Source organism: Thamnophis elegans, chromosome Z (genome assembly GCF_009769535.1).
Source record: "Thamnophis elegans isolate rThaEle1 chromosome Z, rThaEle1.pri, whole genome shotgun sequence".
Lineage (NCBI taxonomy): Eukaryota > Metazoa > Chordata > Lepidosauria > Squamata > Colubridae > Thamnophis > Thamnophis elegans.
Genome location: NC_045558.1, coordinates 46,266,670 through 46,285,240, shown reverse-complemented (window position 1 = coordinate 46,285,240; position 18,571 = coordinate 46,266,670). Strand labels below are relative to the sequence as shown.

Genomic DNA, 18,571 nt, shown 5'->3' with positions numbered 1-18,571 from the left:
TATCTACAGAAGATGAAAACTGCCTGGAATGCATTTGGGTCAATGTAAAAGTGGGGGGAAATGACATTGCCATAGGTATATACTATAGGCCACCCAACCAAACAGAGGAAGTAGATGACCTTTTGGTAGTCAGTTAACTAAGGTATATAGGAAGCACACCAGAATAGTAATGGGGGATTTTAACTACTCTGACATCAACTGGGAGACAAACTGCACCAACTAGAAGATCAAACAGGTTCCTGACAAACCTAGCAGACAACTTTTGTTTCCCAAAAAGTAGAGAAGGGAACAAGAGAATCAGTCATATTGGACTTAATTCTCACTAACAGAGATGAAATAATAGAAGGTATTGAAGCTACAAGAACCTTGGGGGCAAGTGATCATGCAATATTGGAATTTAACATTATGCAAGCAAAAGCAGTAGAACAAACTACAGTCTTGGATTTTAAGAGAGCTGATTTCAATTAGAGAGAACTTGGGAGAGATTCCATGGAATTCCTCAAGGGGAAAACAACTCAAGAAGCTCGGGAAACTTTGAAAAGTGAGATTATAAAAGCCCAGTCTAGGACAATAGCAATGAACAAGAAAAATAACAGTTCTCAAAAGAAACCAGCATGGCTGCATAAAGAACTCTCTGACAAATTGAATACAAAAAGGACAAGTATAAAAACTGGAAAGACGGGCACATAACTAAGGCAGAATATCAGCAAATAGCCCAGGCCTACAAAGATGAATCAAGGAAAGCTAAAGCGCACAACAAACAAATTTTTGCTTGAGCAAAAATAAAAAATAACAAAAAAAGCTTCTTCCAATATGTTAAAAAGAAGAAAAAAGTCAAGGAAACAATTGGTCCATTGCTGGGAGAAAGTGGCAAAAAGGTGACAAAAAAACAGATCCAGGAAACTATAGATCTATCAGCCTACTAGGGAAGATTCTGGAAAAGATAATCAAGCAACGAATCAGCGAACACCTAGAAGCAAACAAAGTACTAACTAAAAACCATGGGTTTTTCAGAAAACAGATCATGCCAGACTAATCTTATTGCATTCTTTGACAAAGTGACAAAACTAGTATTCAGAGGAATGCTATCAATATAATTTACTTGGATGTCACTAAAGCATTTGACAAATTAGACTATAACCTACTATTTGATAAAATAGAAAAATGTGGGTTAGACAGCATCACCACCAGATGAATTTGTAACTGGATGATCAACCACACTCAACATGTAGTCCTCAATTGAACTGCATCTAAATGAAGGGAGGTATGGAGTGGGGTACCCAAGGGCTCTGTTTTAGGCCCAGTACTCTTCAACATCTTCATCAAGGACTTGAATGAGGGGATAGATGGGGAATTTATCAAATTTGCAGATGACACCAAACTAGCAGGAATAGCCAACACTCCAGAAGATAGGCTTAAGGTACATAAGGATCTTGACAGACTTTAACATTGGGCGCTATCTAACAAAAGGAAATTTAATGGTGAAAAAAAATAAGTTTCTACATTTAGGCAAGAAAAACAAAATGCACAGGTACAGTATAGGTGGTACCTTGCTCAATGGTGGTGATTGTGAGAGGGATCTTGGAGTCCTAGTGGACCATCACTTAAATATGAGCCAGCAGTGTCCTGCAGTTTACAAAAAAGCCCACTCAGTTCTAGGCTGCATAAACAGTGGGAAAGAATCAAGATCACATGAAATGTTAATACCACTTTATAATGCCTTGGTAAGGCCACACTTGGAATACTGCATCCAGTTTTGGTCGCCACGATGTAAAAAGGTGTTGAGATTCTAGAAAAAGTGCAGAGAAGAGCAACAAAGATGATTAGGATACTTGAGGATAAAACATATAAAGAACAGTTGCTGGAACTGGATATGTCTAGTCTTATGAAAAAAGGACTATTAGGGGTGACATCATAGTTCTGCTATCTCAGGGGTTGCTGCAAAAAAGAGGGAGTCAGACTATTCTCCAAAGCACCTGAGGTACAAGAAGCAATGAGTGAAAACTAATCAAGGAGAGAAGCAACTTAGAACTAGGGAGAAATTTCCTGACAGTTAGAACAATTAATCAGTGGAAAAACTTATTTCCAGAAGTTGTGAATGCTCCAATACTGGAAGCTTTAAAGAAGAGATTAGATAACCATTTGTCTGAAGTAGAGTTTCCTGCCTAAGCAGGAGGTTGGACTAGAAAACTTCCAAGCAATGGAACCAACTTCCAACTCTGTTATTCTATTCAGTTGTGTAATTCATCTTTATCTATAACACAGATGCAATTCACCTCAGTTCCAAACTGAATTCATTGAGCCCTGCAGTGATTGGGAGTAGCAACAGAAGGAGAAGGAAGTTGTATTTACAAATCTGCACATTTGTAAATACAACTTTTGGACAATAGTTGTTTTGCTCAATAACCAGGGCAAGAACACATCTGGAAGCATCCAAAATGACTGGGCAGCCCTTTTTAGGATAGCGCTACCCAACTTCAAATGAGAAGTTGATTACAAAAGGTACGCTAGACATTGACTGGCCCCACAACCTCTGGCTATCTAACTACTTGTGGCATGTCAGCTCTACAGCAGTCAAGAATCAAGGAAAACAAATAAAGGAAAATTCATCTTCAGAGCCTGGAGTTTCCACACATTTCTGGATAGAGACAAATTGTCAAAGCCTGAAAGATGAACCACATTTATAGAAGCTGAACTTTGCTGTTACAGCACTGATATTACCACACTCAGTGAGACCAGTTCATTTTAGGAAGCAGCTACTGGATATATATTCTTTTAGAAAGGGAAACCACAGACTCTCAACAAGATTCACAGAGTAGGTTTTGCAATTAAAACTGCTCTGCTGAAGAACATTTCTACTTATGTCCTGTTCCAGACCACACATGCACACACAAAGAATTTAAGAGATTTTTTAAAAACTCTTAGCCCCTAATATCACTTCCCCAAGTCCTTTTTATAATAGGTTTGCCTGCAAATAGCCCCCCCCCACCCAAGCTTTATAAATCAAAGTTCACAAGTCCAGCATGAAGTCAACCAAATACAAAATCTGAATTCAGGCACAAATCCAAAGGCACAGTATCCAATGCAAGCTGCAGAATCCATTCATGAATCCTGAGTCCAAGCTCAGGGTCAATAAACAAAGGCAGGCATTCACAAAGCCAGAACACATACACAACAGGAAAACGAATGGTTGTTTCTAGCATCACGCTACTTTACCCATCAGGCTAAATTGACACACGCCAGTGTAACTCATTGCCACCTCACAAATAGCCTTGCTGACCTCCATTGCGCTTGCCTTGGTTTGGCCCTGCACGCCCTGGGAGACAGTGGAGGAGGCTGCATTCCCTTTCCATCCTGTGCTTCTGACTGGGTTTCTGAGTCCTCCAATTGCAGCTACAACTCTTCCCTTTCTTCTTCAGCCCCAGGCACTTGTCCACTTATTTCTCTGATCACTCCCCCCCCCCCCCCGGAAGAGGGGGATCTCCTCTTCCTCTAGCCTATTCATTCTTTGCTTGGAGATTTTGGCGTCTTCCTGATGCTCCTCCACATTCTACTTCTAGATTCCCAGAATCAGCTCTTCTTCCTCATCTGGGCCATTAGGGAAAGCCATCAACTCACTGGAATAAATGAATGTACTATGAAGTTCCTCCTTTCTCTCAGCAAGTCCTACTACATTACCATTCTAGTGCCTATACAGCAACTCCCTCAAGTCGAGGCAAAGAGATTTATATGGGCATTTTGAGCAGATTATTCAAACTCACCCCAACTAATTTGTCACTGGATGACATCAAAGCCAGGGTGGGAGCAGAGAGTGTCAACTGCGATTGAATTCTTAGAAGGCATGGAATGGGAAAATCAAACAGTAATGGCTTACTCCTTCTGAGCAAATGCACTGAGGATAACCTGTGCATCACTAACACTATGTTCAGATTTACAAAAAAATATAAAATAATCTGGGTGCATCCTGAGTCACTGGCACTTTTTTACTATATCAGAGTATGTCACTGCAACCATAAAGAAGTTACCATTACCTGGGCCATGCAAAGTGCTGAGTGCTGGACAGATCACAGACTAATCTGGTTGGTCTTCAACTGTGAGCAGGTTCTTTACCCCACAAGTAACCAAGGACTTCAGAACATCGTTCAACATTGCCAGACTGAAAAACCCAAGCCAAATCCAACATTTTCAAAATGTACTTAATAAAAACTTTATGACAATTTATCGCTTGTAGGAAATTGTTATGAAAATTGGATGTAATTCATAAACGTCATCACAGACTGCAATTGTACTTAATACTGAAAACCTGGACATACCAAGACTTTCCCATGCCTAGAACAAGATTTTTGAATTATATATCTCAAAGAATGAAGTACAAGAGGAACTGCAAAATATAGGGGACAACGGTGATCATGTGGAATGCTTTGCAGATATGTATGCTACCAGTATTCTTTAGCACATGAAGGCATTTTATGGTCTTCCTACACTATGACATTTCCCATACTCTCATCTGATATGTCAGATCTGATCAAAGACAAGGAAGGATTGAAACACTACTATAAATTTCTTAAACTTACTCATAGGCCATCTTCCAGCAGGTTTCTCAGTTGCCAGTCTTATCCTATATCTGCTTTGAGGCAGAAAGCAATCTTGCAGATGAATTTTTTTAAAAAAACAACAGAGCAGGATGGTATTTCTGCCTAAATCTACAAAGCATCAGTCCCAAATGCCTTACAGTCATTCCAAGAAATCTTAGAAGATACCAGGCTCACGGAGGAAATGTTTGACAACTTCTGTGGTGCTCTCATTGTGGCAGTATGGAAAATAAGGGAAGCAAATTAGACTGTGTGAACTACAGGAGTATTTCACTGCAAGATTTTTGCTCAGATTTTTCTGAAAAGCCTTGTCATTGTTTTGGAAAGGAACCTCCCAGAAGGTGCAATGAGGCTTTCTGAATGAAGCATAGCAGACCTGAGATTTGCCATTGAGCAGAATAAATCTCTATACCTTCATTAACCTGACAAAGGCACTTGAACAAGAAGGCTCTCTGGACCATCCTGAAATCTTCTGGATGACTGAGGAAATTAGTGAAGTTGATTCACCTATTCCATGATGGAATGACAGGGAAGGTTAGTTACAATGATCAGCTGCATTTGCCATTTCCAATGAGGTGAAGCAAAGTTGTGTCCTAACCCCGTCCGGTTCAATCTCTTCTTCAGTTACACATTGTCATATACTGTACATAGACTGGAGAGTATACAACAGATTCCAACTAAAGTTTTCTCTGTGACTTACACCGCTAGAATAAATGGACAAAATGACTCCATATAGTCATTTAAGGAATCCTTCTTTGATTATGACTATGTGCTCCTGGCATACAATGATAGTAATTACAGTTGATGCTAAACAAATGCTCAGACACTGCTATGCTTTTCAGATTTACTATCAGCCTGAACAAGACTGAACTACTTTGCCAGCCTATGCCAAATATCTGTAAAACCAAAAATCACTGCTGTGACATGCAGCTGACAAAAGGTAAAAAGTTTCAATACCTGGGAAGTATCATCTTGGATCTTTGGACAAAGAAACTGACTCAAAGATCAGCACAGCCAGACAGGCTCTGAAGCAGCTAGATACTAGACACTTCAATTAACACCACATCCATATCTCCATATAGCTGAACGTCTACAGACCTGTGGTTATACCTTTATTCCTATATGAATGAAAATCTTGGGACTATGTACCAGTAACACATCAAACAACTGGAGAAATTTAACATGCATGTTTTCTGCTACATTCCCGGAATTCTTTGACAAGACATTTGGAGACCTTGGATTACATAAAGTCCCCCAGCAGTGAATCCCTGATTATCACAAGCCAGATTTACTGCTTGGAACACACCATCAGAATGGATGACTAATGTATGCCTTTCCAATGGTATGGTATGGTATGTTATACTGGAAACTGGGAATATACCTTGAGGACATCTACCCAAGCGCTATAAAGATACTGTGAAGGAAAAGCTATACTACTGTGACATCCAGCCAAGGGAATTCCTAGTTGGGTCTTCAAACAGATCCGTTGATAGGCCCTGTGCTAAAATGCCTCCACTGGCTTTGAAAACAGGTACCATGAAAAACTGATAGAAAACTGTTAAGTGGCACCATTAGAACACCCATAGTTATTACAATAGACTTCTAGTGATAGATTCTGCACCTCCAGCCTGGGACTGCATAGTCACTTCCATGTCCACAGGTGAATTGACAATCATATGCCTTCTTTGAACTTGGGACTGTCAAACTGACTGCGTACTTACCTATCTACTCACCCATCCACCTACCTACCCGTCCACCCATCTGCCTATCTTACACGCACACATACACACACAATGTATATGCCTAACAATTTGTATCTACAATGCTTGTAGTAAGAACTATGACAGGATTCACAGCAGAGAATTTGAATTTGAGTTTCTCCCCCTGCCTCTCCCTAAAATGTTCCTTCTAGCTACTCATTCCAGATTCACATTTCACTCTTCAGGGGATCTGGTAAATATAGGAGCATTCTCTATATTTTAAACTAGAATAAATTCTACTATTCGGTAACTTCCAATCACATTACATAAAATTTGTATTATTGCATTTCCTAAGCTGAAATGTTTATGGGGAGTTTTACGCTAACCCATGCTGAAAAATAAATTACTAAGGATTTGTTTCATGATTAACATGTTCTGCTGTTATTTTCTTTTATTCCAGACCATCAGTTGTAAATCATATTTAAATTACTTTCCTCAAAAACTGTCATGATTAATCCATATGGTTGCCACATTTTATTTATGGCTCATTCTTTAAATCAATATTGTGCAATAAAAGGTTAAAAATTAGAATGCATGGTATAACATATTGGCCTTGATCCAGCAAACTGGATCAAATTTTGAAAACACTGAAATAGGACTATATTGCTTGATATAATGCTCAAATTAGGGGCCAAACTGCTGCTACATTGCTCAAGATCTAGCATGTTTTAAAATGAGTTAGTGAGACAACATCAAAGGGCATTTAATTCAACAGAGTGATTTTGAAACAAAATCTTGTAAAAAAAGGTCTACTTCTTCGGCCTAAAATATTTCATAGTTATGGTACTATGGTACTATTTATCTACTCGCATTTGCATGTTTTCAAATGTCTAGATTGGGAGGAGCTGGGGTGAGGACAGGAGCTCACCCCATCATATAGCACTTGGGTCTTGAACCTGGGCTACCAGCTTTCCAACTGACAAGCCCAGCATCTTAACTGCCAAGCCACCATGCCATCCTATGAAGGAGATAAGCAGTTCTTAAATAAGACAAATAAATAAACTTGGGAGTTATAATTTAAAAAAATCAGGAATCTTCCTATTCATAGGTAGAAAATAACACAAAATCATAATAAGATTATTTTATACAAACCTATTTCTTTCCCACTGTTTCATAAAAAAAGTTCTCTGTTAAGTACTAATTCATAAAGTACAGTGTTTTTTATTGGAAAATAAACATATAATTTGAGCAATTTTAATTAAGTGTTGGGATAAATCAGTTCTCTACGTGTAATTGCTTTGAAAACCAGAATTTGAACTGCGCCCATCTTGGGAAACTTTGGCTAAATCTAGAGTTTATATGATAGCTGATATCAGTTGCAGCTACATCAATGCAAAAGATTCAATCTCTATTAAAGTTGTCTACCTTAAACTTTGCAAAATCCACAAAGATATGCATTTACCAAGTTGATATACTTAAAATGCTTTTAATGGCAACTGCAATGATCAATCATATGGGAAATCTCCGGAGATGATAAGAATGGTAGTCCAGAATATTTGGAAAACATAAATTGCAAAAGATTGGTGTAGATTTGTATTAATCTAAGAGAACCAATGAGCTTGTGGAGTAGGTATAAAAGAGCGTCTTTATTTTTAACTACTGTTTGACTAATTTAAACCGATCTGAATGTAGCTATAACGAAGAATATAGGTTAATTTAAATGTGAGTAATAAAACTCTCAAGCTCTTGTTTACAACCACCAGTTACCTTATTTAAAATTAGATTTATTTTTTAAGACTAAAATGAAATTGACTGAAGCATAAAATCTGGAAGTTCTCAAGGGAAATACTGGCAGGCCCAGCAGGACCCACAATTCCATGTTGAGGATCCAATATATAAAGAATTACATATATATCTGTGTGAACCATGACCCTGGAGAATTTGTTGCCCTATAATGTATGAAAAAAATCCTAGGAAGTATGCATGAAAAGAGTTTTCAGTTTTTAGGACATGTTGTATCTTAATTTTAAGAATGGAGTCTTTTGTTTTGTAATGAAATACACAAGAACATGACAGCTTTGTTCCTTCATTTCCTTATAGACCAGAGGTCTTCAAACTTAGCAACTTTAAGACTTGTGGACTTCAACTCCTAGAATTGTCGAGCCAGCAGAGCTGGCTGGAAAATTCTGGGAGTTGAACTCCAGAAGCTTTAAAGTTGCCAAGTTTGGGGACCCTGTTATAGGCAGTAACTGATTTTTTAAAATCATTGCTTGAATAATTTATTGCTTAACAACGTTATAAATATTTCTGTATTCATTCCAGTTCATATGATTATGACTATATTTGAGTAGTAAGTGTGCAACTGTTTGAATGTATTTTATTAATAATTATTATATTGTCAACCTCTTATATTCCTTGCATTATACTACAAAGCGAAATGAATGCTATTATTACAATAGAGAGGGACTTGGTTAAAAGTACTTGAAGTACTTTATATACATATATATTTATAACTATGTTTACCAGAAGAATTGTAATTTTCTTCCAGTGAACACTTTCTAAAACAAATGTCACACTGCTTTTTTGTTCTTGTACACCTGACCATATCATCCAAAAAAGGACACAAGGGTAGTAATATAACTTTTTCATGCTTCAGGAATAAGGATGAAATCATACAGAGGCCCCACAGTAATGGGACTGCTCTAGGAATTTCCTTTCACTGCTTTTTTAACTTTATACATCGGTACATACATACCACACTCGGTGAAAGTTTAAAAATGGCAGAAAGAAGTGGAGCTCATTAAGCCTCATTGAATTGAGTATAAGGTAGCACTTTCCACAAGGGACCAACTACAGAGTTGGGGGAGGAATTATTTTGCAGTTTCCCACTACTGTGGTTGATCATATCAGACCAGTCTGAAAGGAAAATGGAATCTGTTTATGTTCTCCAGAACAGCAAGTTCTGCATAAAGCTAATCTAGAAAGAAATCTGTATGGTTGTCAAAAGTTTCTACACTCCATAAATTACAACTCATTTGCCTTTGCTCTAAAGAATTCTGAGATCAAACAGTAATATGTGCATTTAATAAAGTTTTCTAAAGGAAAAAGGTACAACTAGTACCTTTGCAATGGAAGCAAAGGAATGCCCTATAATTAAAAATATATTTTTCAATCAAAGCAAAGTAACATTTATTTCTCCAAAGATTCCAACCATATAATATCTCACACACAACTCTATTGAATTTTAATAAAGAAAATAGAATTTGATTATGAGAATACAATTTATTTAAACGTAATATGGAAAACCTATTTGTCTATCTAGAAAAATGAAAAGGAAGAATACATACATCTCTCAGAAAGTGAAAGTAGCTGGTCAACAAAAATTAAAGTAAACAGCTCATTTCCATTAGCATATGTAATTGGAATTAAAAAAGAATATCTACTTTAATACTTTTGTGCCCTAAAATAACCAATAATTAAGTCTAAGCAAATGCAGCGATCATAAGTAGATATATAGGTAGTTCTCGACTTACAACAGTTCATTTAGTGACAGTTCATTTAGGTCACTATAAAAAGTGACTTATGACAATTTTTCACAGTTACAACTTTTACAAACTCTTCATGATCATGTGATCAGTATTCAATAATAATAATTGCGTGACCCGTCAAAACCGTGGTCCACTAAAGCGCGCCCGATTAAAGCGCGTATGTGACGTCATCAGCAGCGCGACAAATAAAATTAAAAATAAATTAAATTAAAATTAAAATTAAATTAAAGCAAGCCGATTCACATAAAGGTAAGGGTTAGGTTTAGGGTTAGGTTAAGGGTTAGCGTTAGGTTTAGCGTTAGGTTAAGGGTTAGGTTTAGGGTTAGGTTAAGGATTAGGCTTAGGTTTAGGGTTAGGTTTGGGGGGGTTAGGTTTAGATTTACGCGTTAATTTTAAGTTTACCGCTCACAGCGTGCTGTTTTTGTCGCGCTGTGATAACGTCACGTACGCGCTTTCGTCGAGCGCGCTTTAGTCTACCGCGGTTTTGTGGTGGAACCAATAATTGCAGTGATTCACTTAACAACTGTGGCAAAAAGGTCATAAAATAGAGTAAAACTCACTGAACAAATGTCTCACTTAACACAGATATTTTGGGCTCAATTGTGGTTGTAAATCAAGGACTACCTGTACTGCTTTCTAATTCACCTCCATATAGACACCACCTCCTTTTTCTTCAAGCTTCCTTAGAATTAAATTTCAAATTGTTATTAGTTCCCCAATTAAGTATTGTACACTATCAATTAATTATGCGTGCAATAATTTTTTCAAATTGTATAATTCTGCCAATTTTACTAACTTCTAATATCTCAGTGTCATTTTTACTAACCAATCAGAACAATTGTATTAGATTCAAAATTAAAAATAAAAAATATTTCTCTACTTAGCGTTTCTTTACTTATTTCTTTACTAAGTATAGTCATCAGGCAGTAACTTTTAAGAAATTTCTTGTGATGACAAGTCATCAGAAATTAGATTTTGTTTGTTGGCATTAATTAATATTGCTAATTACTTCAAACAGTTTGTGTTATGCTTTGCTTAAACACAGGTACTTAGATATACATTGTATAGTCTGTATTAATCAAGGACCGTTGCAAATCTCATTTCCAAAATAATACTGTTTTTACAAATGTATGTTTCATTCATATATTGTTACAGGTAGTCCTCGACTTACAACCACAATTGAGCCCAAAATTTATGTTAATAAGTGAAACATTTGTTAAATTAATATTGTCCCATTTTACGACTTTTCTTCCAGAGTTGTTAGGTGAATTGCTGCAGTTATTCATTTAGTAACATGGTGAATCTGGATAGCCATTGACTTTACTCGCAAAAAAGGACACTGCAACCATCACATGTGAGTCAGTTGTGAAGTGGCCAAGTTTTGATCACATGACCATGAAGATGCTGCAACAATTGATAAGTGTGAAAAATGATCATAAACTGTTGTAAATTCAAACAGTCACTAAATGAAACATAAGTCAAGGATTACCTGTATAAAGTATAGTTTAAGTATTCCTTCCCAGTATATTCAATCATGCTAGTCTAGTTTAGTTCAGTTTACTTGCTCAGATATGTTTGCTATACTATAGTTCCATTGTAATGAAAGATTTTAGAGGAATTATCTCTGGTTTCATTAAATAGTTGAAGGAAAGTGCTGAAATTGATACCAGCTTGTTATGTGACCTTGAAAAAATGAGTTTGGATGTCTGGCCTTTGTAAACCACTGCTGGGTTGGATTAAGCAATGTGAAATTCATTTCCTTTCATTTTGAAGAGATTAATACATGAATTTGCTTTGACAGATTCATTGTTAGACGCCTGTTATATTAAAAAATTGGTTACAATAATTTGGCTATGGGAGATGTAACTCAGAAGTTGAAACATTAATGAACATGGACTGATTTTTCCTATTTTTATTGCATTTTAGGCTAATATGAAGATTGTTGATAACAAGACTCTCTACATGAAAGACATTTTTTGTTTTTCAGGCTATATTCCTACTTTTTGGAATCTATAAAGATATTAATATTGTGGATTTTCCAGTGATAGAATTAGTTAAATGAATTATAACACAGCACAGGAAAGAAAAATCTTCCCTGATTTGCATTAGTACATATGTATCGATATTTACAATGTGTCAGTGTTTGTTCTTTTTTTAATTACAAAAAATAAGAATATTTTAGCAACATGGCCAAAGTTCTGGAAGTTGCTGTGTTTATAATATAGTTTCTAAATCATTTTTTTAATCATTACACTTACCACCTTTAAAGCGGTATTCATATTTTAATACTATTTTATACATTTATGAAATAAAAATATATAAAAGCATTACCTAAAATCTGTTCAAAGACAAGGAAGAGAGGAAAACTAGGGTCTTAGAAGATAAAAATTCAAATTACTATTGAACTGAACTGTCTAGAAGGTATTATGCTTGTCACCACCACTCAGACCTGCATAGTACATGGTACCATGAGATTAAAATGAGAAAAGGAAAGAATCCACACAATGAGCAAAATTTCTTCAAAAACTGTAATAGGATAAATAAAGCTCTGCATGGCTTTATTTGACCTAGCTTCCTTTTGCAATAATAACATTGATATAAACAGAGAGAGAAAAAAATCCTTTCAATGTGTTTCCAGGCTGCTGAGCTCTTTTTAACCTCACACAATTGGTAATCCACTTTTGTGTGCGTGTGTCAGAGTTCTTGTCAGCCATAGGCTGCAGAAGGAACAAGCCACAATCCCCACCTCCTTCTGCTGCCATCCTGTCAAAACAAAGGCTCTGTTGCCAAGATTTGGCAGAAGGAAGTGGGTGAACAGGAGGAGCTATAACTGCTTGTCTCCAATCCAAGTATCTCTTTTACTCTCCTCCTCTCTCACATTCACTGGCACTACACTACTCAATAGGGAATTCTGGAATGGCTTTCTTGCAAACCTCCCCTACTGCAAAAAATAAAAATAAAGCAAAATCAGGAAGCAGAATTGTTTATCTCTTAACAAATATACAGTGACTGTGTAAAGCAGACTTTGGATTTGTGCCTAATTTTATGTTTACATGAGAAGCATTTGAAACAGTATTTTTCCAAGCAAATAGCACAATGAATACCAAAACTGGCATAGCCTGTTGGGGTTGCGTTTTCTTGACTCCCTGTGTTACTTTGCACTGATATTCTACTTAGTTTCAGCAGTATATCTTTTTTATGACTGCTGTCAAAATAGTTTATTTTCTTACTACTGCAAAGAACAGGAGTAGAACTGTACAAACTTTCCCTCTTAATGCACACATCTGTGTTCTCCTTAAAAACACTTCTTCAAAAATATCAGGAATATGCACATTGAAAGATGGACCTTAAAAAAATCAGACTGATGATGAGATTATAAGGTGGTAGATACAAAGAGGAAAAACACTTTGATAGAAATCAGTAGAGTACTAAACATACAAAGAGTGGAGCAGGTAACCTACTCCCTAGCTTGATGCCATCCAGATTTGTAGGGGTGCAATTTCCTTTATTCTCAGGGCCGCTGTGATTGTTATCAAAACTCATCTGAAGGACACCAGGTTGGAGAAACTTATTCAAGAGCAGCAGAACCGAAATAAGCCACATGGAATGACAAAAGATTCAAGTGAAAAAACTGAGCTAAGCTTTGCAGAGACAAAAAGCAAAACAAAGCCAGAGAAAGGTAAACTGAAAAATACTGCTGTGCAGAGATTACAGAGAGGTAATCAAAGGTGTCTCCACTGAGCAGTTGAACAAAGGAAAGGGGAGTTGATCTCTGACAATTGTTATATGGGCTAAATTTTAGCATGTTCTGCATCTTGCCAGAGTTGAAACAAAGTGAAGATTTAGTGAAGATCTGTCCAGCACTAAAAAGTTTTTACCCTAAATATTCACAGTTGTTTCATACAAGAACAATTTCTAAGACAGTTTCATTTTCAAGCAATTTGATATTTGACATCGGATATTTTTAAAGACGATGTAGTATTTTGCACACAGAACTCCAATTGATGCAACATAATTTTGTACCGCAAATTAGAACAAGGAGTGTATACAAGGAGAAATAATTAATCAGAATTAATTGCTCTTTATAAACCACATAGGTACACACGAATAATTGAGCAGAAAAATACTTTTCCAATTGGAAAACAATTGTCACGCTAATACCAATAGGAAGTCCAGCGGGAAACCGCTCACGCGTACCCTGAAAATGACCACCGAGCCAACCGCTGCGTTTTAGAGCCTATTTATTTCGTTAAAAGAACCGGCTGCAGTCCCAGCGAACCACTCCCGCACCTCCCCTTCTGACGACAACTATTAACTGCAACAGCTATATCTTTGGGCGCCCCCTAAGGGCAAGCAGCAAGTGCGACGACCTCTGTGCTGGACGTCGATGCAATCCCTTAATCTTGTCTGTTTTTCCTCCCCAACCCTAGGGCTGGCTGGGTACCTTGCAGGCAGAGTAAACTCCCAGCTTCTCTAGCTTCTTGGCGCGGGGTGCAGAGCGAAGCTGTGCCTTCTTCCCCGCGATACGAGCCGAGCCGAGCCCCCCGCCGCCGCTGCTACTACTACCACCTCCACTGCCTCCTCCTGCAGGGCTTTCAGCAGTAGCAGCTGCGGCAGCAGCGATAACAGCTCGGGCGGGACCACAAGCAGGCAACCCTCCAGCGGCTGGGGAACCCTGCTGCAGTGCTCCGGCCCCGCCGCCGTTGCCCCCAAGGCTTGCTCCTGCTGCCGCTGCCGCGGTAGCTCCAAGCCCGGCCGCACCAGCCTCAGACATGCCGCAGCAGCGCGGGCGGCGGGAGGCTCGGCTCTGTTGTGACCGACGCCAGCCCTGCTCCGTGCCCGGTTCAGCGCGCCCGTCGAGCGCTCTGGACCCTCCCCTTTCCCCGCTTTGCAGCCGCCGGCTGCTCCCAAGGAGGGAGGGGACAGGCCGCACCGCGGGCGGGTCCTGCTGGGGAAGGGAAGAGAAGGCGGAGGCGAGGCGCCTGTTAAGGAAACAGTAAAGGCAGAGAGACGGACATGTTCTTGGAGCTTGGCGCGGTAGTCCCTCTTGGCGAAAAGATCCCGTTGCAGACACTGCCTGGGCCTCCCTCGTTTAGGTGCCAAACAGTGGCGCCTCCAACAACTGTTCTCCCTTAGTAGCATATTCACGGCCATGTAATCTTCGAGAATCCATTTTTGCGCCCCAGGACGGTCATCGTACTTCTCTGTGCCCTGCGCGCGGCGCCCGTGCCCAAAAATCGTCTTACGTAGGACGGGGCTAGAATGGCATGGTGGAATGGAGTGGGTCTGGTTGGCGAAAGCCCCTGTTACAGAATCCAGGCTTCTTCAATTTGTCAGGAAATAAGTCTCCTGGAATCGTGAAGACAAGGACTATAGATGTGTCGTGAGATAACCAGCTTATGCCGCAATAAGTCTCCGGCACTCTACCATGTCACAGAGCTCGTGAGCGCGGGCGCGCGCACGGATGTTTGCTGTGTAAAAACTACCACTCGGAGGCGAAAGTGAGAAGTTCCCTCGGTACGTGCCACTTCCTCAAAAGGTAGAGAAAGGAGCGATCCTGGCCCGCAGCTCTGGAGCGCTGGACTGAGGGCCTCGGGTGATAACAGCTGCCTCGGGCCGGTTTCCACCCTTGGGCGCCCGCCAAGTACTGTAATGGTGACAGCCAAACATGCGCTCCCGCCTACATAAGTTACCTCGCGGCCTCACCCTTGCTTCCAAAAGCACAGAACAATGTCTTTAGGATAAAAGGAAGCTCATAGTTCGATCATTACTTCATACATTAATTTCTGAAAAAGTTGTTGGGTTAGAAAACGAGCTCACAGACCTGTTGAAGGTAAATGCTGAAGAGGCACCCGGGAGAGGCTTCAACAGCCATTGACTTGGTTAAAGAAGTTAAAATAGTTAAAATCGCAGGAAGGGAAAAGTGGTAGCCTTCTTCCCGACCAATTTTTTTAAAATCTTGAGAAAAAGAGCTTAGATGTACGTTGGAGAAAACCAGCTGTCTAGCTAACAAATTTAGCCATTCACTGAAATGATTTTCTGGAGGAGATGGCATTAAGATGACAACTAAACCAAAGCAACTCTTGTTGACTATTTCACTGACTTTTTGCTTCATTATTTTCTATTGCCCCTTCTCCCTCCCAGTAATATATATTCTCCTCAAATGATAACCCATGCAGAAATAAATTGGTCCATGGTGATTTATCTCAAAACCAGGTCCAAGGCTTTGCAATAGTTGAAAACTGACCTAGAGTACAGTGGCCTTTTAATTCGTTTTAGAATAGGAGGGTTGCATGTTTTTTTTTAAATTAGATGTTTAGTTGTTCAGGTTCATGCTTCTATATTCATTTCTGTATTATGTTTCATGCTTATTTTACATGTAGAACTTTAATAAAGTTTACATTAAAAAAGAACAGGACCATAGCAAAAAGCATGTCTCTTGCTGTTTATTTATTTAAAGATTTCTATACCATATTTAACACTTAAAGGCAATTACTTATAAATACTATTGAAAAGTCTTTCCATATGAGACCAAACGATTTTGATACTTATCAAATTACTTACAAAAAATAATCCTAAATGATGGTGCAACTTAAAAGCTCTTTTTTTGGGTTGTTATCTACTTGATCTCAAATAACAAGAGACAGTTTGCTGCCAGAGCAAACATTTCTAAAAGTGAATTTCAGCCCTTTCAATTGCATGTTAAGGCACTGAGCTACAAATCAGGAGATTGTAATTCTAGTCCAGCCTTAGGCATAAAACCAGCTGGATCACTTTAGGCCAGTAATTCATTCTCAGGCCTTGCAAAAAGAAAGCTAGGGTAAAGCAAAAATCTTATTAACAAAACTTTAAGGATTAGTTCAGCCAGTCACTAGGAGTTGAGAATGAGTCAAAGGCAACCAGTTTAACCCTTTGTGTAATCAGTTCAAAAAGGACCCTTTAACCATACATTGTGTTGTTATATCTACAGAGGGCTTTGCTGTGATCTAATATAAAATACCTAGTGTGACTACAAACCTTAATCTTATTCATGTTTGCATCTTTTTGTCACCTTTTTTTGAAACACAGGATCAATAAACTCTAAGCAGCTAACATAATGCTTAATTTCCCCACACAATAATTGAGAAAGTCTGTGTCTGTGTCTCTGTGTGTTTTCAAGTCCTTACTGTATTGAATCCTGGCAAATACCTGGACAGAAAGTGAGAGGCTCAAATCATTTACTAAACACCATGATAGAACAGGGACTTGAACCCTCAGTCTTTCCAGCCTAAATCCAACATTTAATCAGTACATTTGGCAGTTGTAAGCACTTTCACATCCCACTAATGGCAATAAATCTTGAAGACTGGTTTAAACTGGATGTAACACAAATATTAACACAAATATTCCTTAATAATAGCAGATTGCTGCAATATGCTGATGTTGAAAATCAGGGAAAATCAAATTTGTGGATGGATTTTATTTCTAAGCTTTCATTTTTTGTGCATTTAGCAGCAGAATCTCTTCATGAAATAATATAGCTTAAGATACTAGCTAATGATACCTCCATTGTTCAAATGCTAAGTTTATTTCTTGATTTTGATTTGTCTAAGAGAAACAAAATGCAGAAGCCCAAAAGAAAACAGGAAGCACCAATTTTTGCCTTGCTACATAATACAAATCAGAACAATATCTCGGTGGCTAAGGATACCGTTACTATAGTAATAATTGTAAACACTGGACTTAACTACTAGTCCAGTATTAATGTGAAACTATCAGAGAAAGGAATTCCAAAGAACATTCGGCTTTCTAGAAGCTTAAGGTACTGATTTACAGATTTTCATTGTGGAAAGCATAAATTCAAGAAGGTTGTGATTAGATAGTCAGAGAGGGCTAAAGACTGAACACCCTGTTGAAGAAAGCAAATAGGGATGATTTAACGAAACTAGTTCCATTAGCCAGGCCGCTGCATGCCTAAAGACACATTCCAGTTACAATGGACAAACAAGTCAGAAATAAAGAGTAGATTTCAATAGCTTTATTTTTAAAAATAATATTTTGCAGTAACATTGAACTACATCACCTTTTATTCTTAGGGATATCAAGATTGAAATCCAAATCACTTAAAAGGATTTAGTTGGGCTTCTAAATATGCATTACATGCACATTATCACAAATAGGCCTCAGATATGATGTTGAAACTCTAGCTCATATTATATAATGGAACTGAAATACATCTTATTTGATGTAGCAATCTTCATTTGATTCTCAACTTGCCTTGAAGTTGAAGGGATGCTTTTGGACACTCACACTGGCTTCTGTGCAGAATTTGTAAACTTGATACCCCCCCCCCCCCGTCACCATATCTGAGCTATAAATCCACATAATTTTCTATCTTCTAAAATTCCTCTTTGGTAACTATTTTAACCTGCAGCAAAAATATAAAGAATAAAATAATTTTAGCCAATGTTCACCAAGAAGTTCTAGTCCAGTGCATTTTATTTGGTTCTTAAACTGCCCCTTAATGCTTTTTATGTTTTTAAATGCATCTTAAATATAATATATTCTACTTAATAACACCTATCTTATATCAATATTTTGTCTTCTGCCTATTGAGTTTTCATGTTTTTCCTTATTTTCTCCAGTATGACAGTGTTTAATCAGCTAAATTAAATGCTTTAAAATTATTTAACCAAATTTCTTTCTATTCAATTTAAAATATAATTCAATTATTTTGACAACTACAAAGGGC

At 38.0% G+C, this 18,571-nt stretch overlaps 1 protein-coding gene across 4 annotated transcripts in view; it reads right to left on the bottom strand.

The window, feature by feature from the left end:
• KAT2B (lysine acetyltransferase 2B) overlaps positions 1–16,106 on the bottom strand; it is a 76,947-nt gene extending 60,841 nt beyond the window's left edge. For 2 of the 4 annotated variants that reach the window (XM_032238233.1, XM_032238235.1), the window contains exon 1: positions 14,285–14,755. In XM_032238233.1, the coding sequence (XP_032094124.1) occupies positions 14,285–14,614 (330 nt within the window). In that variant the 5' untranslated portion in view covers positions 14,615–14,755. Of the gene's footprint in view, positions 1–14,284; positions 14,757–14,856 lie in introns of those variants that run through there. The other 2 variants (XM_032238236.1, XM_032238237.1) reach the window with 2 other exon arrangements.
• Between the last annotated feature and the right edge of the window lie 2,465 nt (positions 16,107–18,571).